General features: G+C 41.9%; 1 protein-coding gene across 1 annotated transcript in view; it reads left to right on the top strand.

The window, feature by feature from the left end:
* The window catches only part of STOX2 (storkhead box 2), a 101,855-nt gene extending 97,399 nt beyond the window's left edge, over positions 1-4,456 (top strand). The window contains exon 4 of the mRNA XM_008710496.2: positions 1,132-4,456. Coding sequence (XP_008708718.1) covers positions 1,132-1,327 — 196 coding nt within the window. The 3' untranslated portion in view covers positions 1,328-4,456. The remainder of the gene's footprint in view (positions 1-1,131) is intronic.
* Positions 4,457-9,413: the final 4,957 nt, after the last annotated feature.

Consider the following 9,413-nt stretch of genomic DNA (forward strand, 5'->3'; position numbering starts at 1 on the left):
GAACACCCTACACTCTGATAGCAGGAGAAACTGTGTAGGGTTTAGACAAATTGCTTCTAATTTAGTATGGGAATGAAAGAGAGGTGGCGAGGATGTCCACTGCAGTGGTCTGGCCTGCTGACTAGTTTCAGCAGGCTTAAATCGGTGATGGGGGGGGCCAGCTCTCAAAGAATATTGCCTCAATGCTGAATCTGTCCAGTCGGGTGGGTGGATGTTTTGAGCTTCAGTGTGGTTTCTTCAATCTTTTTGTAAACTAAGTTTCTTACTCCCATTTTGAGGACTTTGAACATAGGACCTGTTCAGTTCCTATCAATCAGGCCAAGAAACCTTCCAATTCCACTATTGCTCTACACATTTAAAATGTTAATGTTCTGAATCTCTTGGAGCCATGAAAAAAATTCATGAGTTTCTAACTTAGAAAAATTTAAAAAGAAGTAGAAATACTAAAGCCTTTAAATCACCTTTATTCTGTAGGAATCCTTGAAAAATAAAATATTGCTCCCAAAGTGGGGGGAGAGGACGTAAATTTCACAAATGAATGGGAAAATCTAAGATTCCTTATCAGAAAATATAATGTATTTCCAATGAGAGTGTTAACTTTTGAAACAGAGGTGCGAAGTGTTTTAAGAATTTTATTCCCATCAGCGTGGCAAATTAGCTAACGGCATGCTTGAAGCCCACCAAAGTAAAAATCTGCTAATCAGGAATGATAACAGAATCATTAGGGGCCAAATTGAGTTTATTCATTTATTCAGTGAATTTCCAGCCTGAAATGAAATCATCGCACATGTGTATTTAAGAGGATTCTTCTCTAAAATGAACGCGATAGTTATCACATCAAATTTGGAAGCGGTTTCCTTGAATGGGAAAGGAAGGGGAAAACATTTAAAGTGCATTTAGCTGGACGAAAACCCGTCATTCAGGGTGCTGCTGATTGTAACATGTGCGAAAGCTTCTGGAGCCCACGCTGGAAGAGCATATGTGAATAATCAGCGTGAGGTTGGTGTATATATGACGTCATGGGCCAACAGAGGAAATCCATTAACTACACCATTTGCTCTTCCTCTGGGGCTCACGAGATAATTATTTATGTTTAAAACAAAACAAAACAAACCCTTTTTACTCTTTTAGCACTCGGGAGAGCCTGGCTTCCAACACGTCAAGCATTGTTGAAAGCAACCGTCGTCAGAACGCTACCTTGAGCCCGGTCCACGGTGGAGCCGGCCCGGCCTTCAGCTTCCGAGCAAGCACGGACCCCGCAACCAGCGAAGCTGAGAAATTACAGAAACCCTCCAACTGCTTGCAAGCTTCTGTTACTAGTGTGTGACGGTCGTTCTGCCTCAGATCTCCTGTCTCATTCGATACAGCCAAGTTTACGACACTGGGACTGATGTTTACATCTTGGGAAAGACAAGCATCTCGACCACAGTTTTTGTGTTTACTTAAACTGTGCTGCTAAGTAGGCTAGGGCAAAAAACAAAAATCTTTATTTCAGAGTATTGCTTTTCACATTTATGGCTCTGTAGCAACCGGATAGCAGTAGGGGTGATATGTATACTTTTGCTTCACTACTTGTAACTGAGCATACGTAGGAAAGTCTAGACACTGTAAGTGTGATACGCATTCCAATGTCATGAAGTTGTCAATTCCATTTTTAAATGCCACAGATGCGTGTTGCTCCCAGTCTGTGGTCAGAGGGTGCCACGGAACTGATCCTTGACACTTCCCCCCCACTCCAAAAAAAAGAAAAAGAAAATGTAAGCCACCACAAAATGTCAAATGCCAGGGTCCGCCTTGAGGGAAATCAATGTCACACCGACCAGAAGGGACCCCAGCCCTTTGTGTGTGAATCGTTTATGCACGAGTCATTTCTCACTGTGAGTTTTCGTGACACGATTTTGCAGGAGCCTGTGGAAGTGTGTCAGAAGGGGTCGTGACCGAACTTCTGGGAGTGTTTGTTTTCAGGATTTTGTTTGTAAGTGTAACAGATGCTTGTCTGATTTTGAACCTTCCATAATCACAAACAGGAATATAGGCCTTTGATTCTGAAGTGGACGAAGGAAGCGGATCCCCAGCCTGGCTGGGGCACAGTGCTAAGGGATGGAAGAGGGAAATGTGGACTCTTTAACGGTGTCAATCAAATATTTAAGGAAGATAATTTCCTCCTTGTGACACTTAGGATGATCCTATCTTACTATAATAGATACGATAATTAGTTTGTTTAAAAGCAAACTGTTCTTTGTGATACAAATGAAGAGTAGGCCTGGGGATGTTATTCTTTCTAATGGAAGGACATTAATCTATTTTATGTAGTTTTAAATAGAATGCCTAAATTAGGCTATGGGAGATCATTTTTAGTGGTTATAGGAAAGAGCAAAGTTAGGGAGAGTTGAACTTCAGGCCTTTTATTCCTGGAAAGATATCTATAGAGAAAACTTTAAAATAATTTTTGATTAGAAATATACATGTGCCCATGTAATTACCAACAGAATGTGCTCATTCTGCAAGTATGGTATAACCCGAGCTTGTACTCCCCTGAAATTTATCAGAGTAACAATTATGCATACATGAACTGTGCCAGAGTAATGTTTACAGACACTTTGTAACCAATTTCAGGAGGCGTTTTTAGGTGGATGTATAGTTACAAGCCCAACTTACTTCAAAATGGTTTATTAACATTTTGCTTTGGTTTACAATGTCATGTTGAATACAAGGAAGACTCAGCAGCAAAGGGATTACCAATAATCGAGCTTCAAGTTTACAGAAAAGAGACATTTCAAAGTTCCCCGTTTTATTCTATGAGAACAATGGGCTAAACGTGTAGATAATGAAAAACTACTTGCAGAAGTGTTACATATGACACAAGTAAATGGTCTGACCAAAAGTTTAGTTTAGTGGCATATGATGTTTGGAGCCATCTAACCATAAAATACATATCCAAAAATAAATCTAAAATCTTTCCACCTCAGACTTCGGTAATTGGCATAAAATGTGTGGAACACTCTGCTTCAGTAGTAGGTTCAATTACTAGGGATCTGTTTACAGAACGCACCCCTCCACAGAGTTGGACCGATTCTTGAAACATATGGATACTCTCTCATGCTTTTTCAGATATTTGGAAGTTGCATTAGGTCAAACTGGACTCATCGAGTTCAGTCTAGATTCCTTGTTTTGTGCTTATAATGAAACGTAAGCACATTTCTTGGTAAACCCCATACCACTAAAATGCTTAAGTCAGTTGGCTTTCAGTCTCAGGCCTTATTTCCTCCAAGGCATGCCCTGATTGCCCAGAAATGCACTATTTGTCTCATTGCTTAAATATGTCCAGGAGGAATGACAATGTATCTAGTAGACTGTACACAGTCTTTTTCCTTGGGGAGTTATATACCATACGGTTGCTAAATTCTTATCTAAATTCCTTTTTTTTCCCAAAAAAACCTGCTCTCAAGTGTTGAATCATACCATCAATACATAAATAATGTAACCATTGAAACAATACATCGTCTCTCGTTGATCCTCTGAAAGTAGCCATTATAATAATCAAACGCTGTGTGGACAGGAAAGGAAAGCATTACCTTCAAGAGAAGCTTTAAAATAGGAATTTATCAATATTTCACAAGAAATAGGTTTACAGAAGACATTATTCAAATAAAATGTGTATACTATTTGCCTGATGCTATGGGGTACATGATTTTAAAAACAACAACTCCCTTAGACCTGGAGCCATTAGCATAGAAAAGATGGGCTTTAAAGATGCTACGACGTAAGCAGACGTTCCCTGTGGAAGTGTCCCCGTCTGCATCTAATCAGGAGTCCTGGATGGGGGAGGCGTGGCGGCGGGAAGCATTGTTACAGATGTGACCCGAGATGGTCCTGGTCGGCGGGCGAGCTTCTCGGTGACCGAACCCTCAGCCCACGCCGAGCTTTGCCAACATCCTTTTCCTCCCCTGAACTGATAGCTTTGTGTGACGTGGCTGCTTATCTAGTCTTCACTTAGAGTTTATCAGCTGAAAGGTTTACAGAACTGAGTCTGGTTGAATCTCTGTGTAGCGTTCAACTTGAAAGGGTCAACCCGTCTGTCGGCATTTTGCACACTTATGTATTATTATGATGCAGCATATTACTTTATGGCAATTTTTATTTTTACATAGAACTACCTCCATAAATTTGATGAAGCGGCAGCAGTGTGTTTAAAGTGTATTGTTCAGAAAAGCAAAGTTGAAAACCTCCGTAAACACGAGGCCATGGCGTTCTGTGTGTGTGTCAGTGACCGCCCCTGTGGACTCGTGACTTCTTCATGGCCGTGGGTCTGTTTTACGGCATTATCGCGCTTTCAGATGTAAGCCTGTCTCTCCTCTCTTTCCCACTGAAGCACACTTGATTTTGTTACCAACGAAAGGAAGTTGACATTTCTTGTCTTTCCCCACCCCCCTCCCCCACCCCCATTCCTGCTAAGAGTTCTCCCCGATGAAGAGCCGATCGGCAAACATAATTTAGCAAGCTATTTACTCCTGTAAGAATCTGATTGGGGAATCCTAGGTTTCCAGTAACTGACGACACACAGGCTGGACCGTGCCAGCTTTGAAGTACTTTGGGCCTCTCTGCCTCTACTCACATGCTACCATCCCGAGCCCAGACTTCATTTTAACGAAAAGAGCTGTGTTCTGTTCAATAAGTTGTATTCCGTTTTATATATTTTGCACATCTCAGGGGACCTTAATGAGCGTATGAAAAGGGGGGGTGCCATCAAATAGAGAAGACAAATAGAAGAGCTGAATGGGGACCAACCAGGATAAAAATACCAAATTAGTGCTTCTCTGATGTCGTAAAGCCCAAGTTCAGGAGGCATAAATTGAAAGTTAATCTGGACTAGCGATGATCTGAACACCAGCTGTTCCCAAGTCTCCCTTTCTCAGAGCCCAGCCAGCGGCTCGAAGATGTAAATTTAAATTCTATCGCAATCGCCATGGGGAGAAAAACCTGTTGGATGAAAAGGAAAGCATTGTGTGCTTTTTTTTTTTTTTTTTTTTAGGTTGGCACAGCTTTGTAAAATCCTACCCAGGATAAAAACCACTTATCGCCACCAAGTGTACTTGAAAATAAAGTTTTTAACGTAAATTATAGGCGTGTAGCTCACAATACAATAGTGAACCTATTTTGAAAAGTGTCGCCATTTGTAACATGGGCAGTATTTAGAGCTTGATTAAAAGCCAACAACAAACTATCATGACTTTGCCAGTTCATTCTGGGATCTCAAAGTGCTTCCAAAGCATTCAGATTGACAAATAATTAACAAAGCAGGTCCTATTTGTAATACCCGTACTTGAAATGGACAGACAGAAGGAGGGACCTCAGATTACCCAGAAATTCCATGGCAGCTACCTGTGATCTGTTTTCTATCTGTTTGATAGACCATCATGAGAAATTACTAAATACAACGCTATTTTTCTGATGTGTGCTAATAAAGAACACAAATACAACTGTACACTTTGGTCCATTTTCATTCAAAGAGTTCAGGGTGTTTGGAATTTTACAAAACCCATCCAAATGCTGTTGCGGTCCGAGGCAGATCCTAGACATACACCCTTGTTTACAGTTTCCTATTGGGCTTCTGTAATTCCTGTGCTAAAATACCACCCTTCAGGAACATGACTGCTCCGGGCAGTGGAAGGTGCTGAAACAGAAACTGTAATTAAAAACTTTATCAAGTACTCTTCCCTGTGCTGCTATCACGCACTACAAGTTCAGTACAAGATACTGAGTCCTACCTGGAAGAATCTGGATTTCCGAGGGAGCCGATCTAGCTCTCAGTGTTTTCTCAAACTAGGAGATACCAGATCCTTCCTGAGGATCTTCTCCATTGACACAGGCCAGCCACAGAACCAGCTAGCAGCACGCTGTCAGGCGACAGCAGACCCCCAAGCAGAAGTGACCCTGTCCTCTCCTTCCCCCCCAGCCCCACCTCTCCCCACCGTCCTGCGGGTTCTCTTCTGTTAACGAGCCAGGCTTCTGCACATGTCTAGGGCTTCCGGAAGCCAGAACACAGGAAGAACGAATGCAAAAGCATGGAAAACACTGTTTTGCTTGGGGTTAGTAAAATAGGGGCAGGAAGATTACTATCACTCTGATCTCTGCCAAGCTCGATAAAAGAATCAGCTGTCACTCTGTCATTCTCCCAGAAGGTTTTACAGTATTAAGGATACATCCAGTATTTTCCCATAGATTTTTATTGAGGAGACATTTCATAAATTATATATATGAAAAAAATTCATGATTAAATTTCCTGGCGTGTTTCGAATAGACGTTGGCACCTCCCTGATTGCGTTACTCTCAGCGTCTTTTGCAGCAGCGTCCCAGAGAGAGATTCCCCAGTGACTGCTCCTCTCTCACCTAATCCTGTGTCTTTACCGTTGTTCCATGACTTACGGTTGCTGATTGGCAAGGTTGAGAATTCTACAAGGCTCAAGGGGGACTAAACCTTCTTATGATTGTATATTATCAGTTATAGGGCTTTAATTGCTCATCGTTGGCTTCAAATGCAAACACACACACACACACACACACACACACACACCCTGCCAACGAGGGAAGGGGAGTTTCACAAGTGAGGCAGCAAACGTAAGGCTAGAGGCTTGGCTGGTCCATCTACAGCTGCCTACCTCCCTGTCCAAAAGCTGACCTTGGCATCCCCGTTCCCTTGCTCCCACCAAAAAGAGGTACCAAATCTGAGATCTGAGAACTCCTCCAGTATCAGTCCTCTGCAGTTATGGGAAATTCACGAAGTACACACTCAGCAGCTCCTTGCCCGCCTTTCCTCCCAGGTCCTTCTTCCCTGTCTCCTTCCCACTCCCCCACCTAGATACCGATCCACCGTCACGGTTTCCACATTGGAAGGGCAAAATAGTGTGTGGTATTGTGCACACGCGATGGGTTAGGACTAGAGCTGCCCTAGGGTCACCTTCATGTAAGTACTGACAACTACAAATTAAGGTCCTTAGAGTAGTTGACATAGATACTACTTTCTAGAAAAGAACTAAATTTCAACGTTAAGTTTAAAGGGATCATAATTCTGCAGGTATCTTTCTCTGAGTGACTGAATGTGACTATTGCATTGGGGTAGTGAATTAAGAAGTGCAAGTGGGATTTACTGTATGTTAGAAAGGAGTTTTGCAGCCAAGACTGCCTTGAATAAAATGTGTTTGCACTGAAAAAAAAAAAAACTTTAAATTACTTGGTCTCTGGTTGCTGTAAAGGTCATCCAAGATGGATGTTCTGTTTATATTGTATAGTATTTCATATGAAATAATTACAGTTCATGAAATGTCTTCCCTAATGTTACTGATTTATGACAGCACATTTGTAACATGGTTTTTATCGTGTCGGTGTGCCATATTGTAAATGATGATGGCTTGTCATGCTTAGTATAATAACTTAAAAGGAAAAAAAGCACAGGGATTTTTGTAAGTCTATATTTGAAAGTCCCTCCATATGGTAATATTGTGTTCATGTTGTTTATGTAGTGTTGTGTGAACTATCCATTTTGGATTGTGTTACTTTTTAAGATATTAAATAACATTTGGTTATATGTCTAAGTGGATTTTTTTGGTACTTGAGCGAAAATACTTTAGGTGAGACCGATTCACTTCTCTCCTCAATTAATAGGATTTTGTAACAAATTTTTTACTGTACAATCTTTGTTATTAGAGCTTTTGAATGAAAACAACTGAAAAGGGAACTATCTGATCAGAAACTTTTCCCAGGGGTATTGAAAAAGCCACAGTTTTTTGGCTATTCAAATTTCGACGAGTCAGCCTTGGAGATGCCCAGAATTGTGTTTTCTGTGAAATTAGAAAGCAGTGGGGCACAACTTCTATCCCCAAGTAAATATGATCCCCTTTCCAGCGAACACCCCGGGGACAGCCACATATTCCCGAGGTGGGAATTCCTCTGTGTTTCACTGCCTCCAGACTCTATCAGATCCTCTCTTGGCTGTCCTTCCCAGTGGCAAATCTTTGTCCTTGGAGAATGGACTCCCTTTTTTCAAACCAAAAGTAATCTGCTGTCAAGCCAACGATAAGGCTAGGAAACGGCATTATTAGTCAAAAACAACAGGAAGCTGTAAGGTTGAGCCTGCTTTTCTTGAAAGGCAATACCCAAAGCAGACTTCCGATGACACTGTCATTTGGATAAGCGTGGAGAACCCAAGGTGACCACTCCGAAGGACAAGTCTGATTTTAGGTGTCTATGTTTGTCTATAGATACTTTAAACTGTCTCAATTCAGACACTTGATTTTTCAAGCAGAAAGTTCGGGAGAACAAATACACTGGAAGAAACTGGGGTTTACACTAGGATGGAAAACTGTGCTCAAAGCAAGGGAACTGTGTGCTCCCTTCAGAGCGGCCCAGCGAGCCAGACACACGGAGGCAACGTGGTGACTGTAATAAGAAGATGGAAGGCAGGGTTCTGACTCCTTTGAGAGAATGGTCACAGTTCATAAAAATCTTTTCTTTCCAAAGGAAATGGTATGGTTTTAACTTATTTTAGTGTTTAGAGTGGTGGGATTTTTTTTTTCGTCCATCAAGAAAAGCCAAGCAGAGCGCCTGCTGCCCTGTTACAGCTGTGAAATCGAGAGCCACTGAGAAATAAAAAGAAGGTATTCACCTGACTTTAATAATTTATTTAACTGTGAAATCGTATCCCTACTGTGGGAATACTTGGATTTCATGATATTCCCCCTGTTTGGGCCCGGTGGCTCCAGACTTTCCCTGTAAAGCAAACAGTTAATCATGTAACACATGGAGTAAGTGTGTGTGATGAACGTTCACAGCGCGCACCGCACCAGACGGCAGTTCCAAGGAAAACCAAGGCACCTGCCCTCCAGAGAGGTGAGCAGGGGTTCCTGGTGAATCTTCTTAGAAGAACTGCAGTAGAAGTGAGGTGTTAAGAGCCAGAGGGAGATACCATATGTTTGGTAAGAGAGGTAGGTCAGAGATGCTGATCTGGAATTCGAGGGACAGAACCGAACTGATGATGTGCAATGATGAGCGAATTCTTTCCTCCTCAGACCTAGGACTCTGGGGCTAGTGTCTGGGGGTCAGGGGGAGGGAAGGTCCCACACTTGCAGCCAGCACTGGCCTGTGATGATGCCCCTTTAGATGGGTTACTTAGCCAGCCCCCAAATTCCACCAGCACGTTCCTCCTGGGTCACCCTCCTTCCTGTCTCCCCTGTTTCTCTTCCTTTGTTGTAAAGCTCCATGCAATATTTTTCTTTTCTATTTCTTGGGTGTATTTTACTTTATTACTCTTTTCTCCACGCTTAATCAAGAATTTTTGTTTATTTGTTTGTAGTTATGCTTTCTTGTCTAATGTTTGGACTCTTTCCTGGTCTCAATTATGTGTAAGTATATGTAAT

The sequence above is a fragment of the Ursus maritimus genome, unplaced genomic scaffold, assembly GCF_017311325.1.
Source record: "Ursus maritimus isolate PB19 unplaced genomic scaffold, ASM1731132v1 scaffold_28, whole genome shotgun sequence".
In the NCBI taxonomy this organism is placed as follows: domain Eukaryota; kingdom Metazoa; phylum Chordata; class Mammalia; order Carnivora; family Ursidae; genus Ursus; species Ursus maritimus.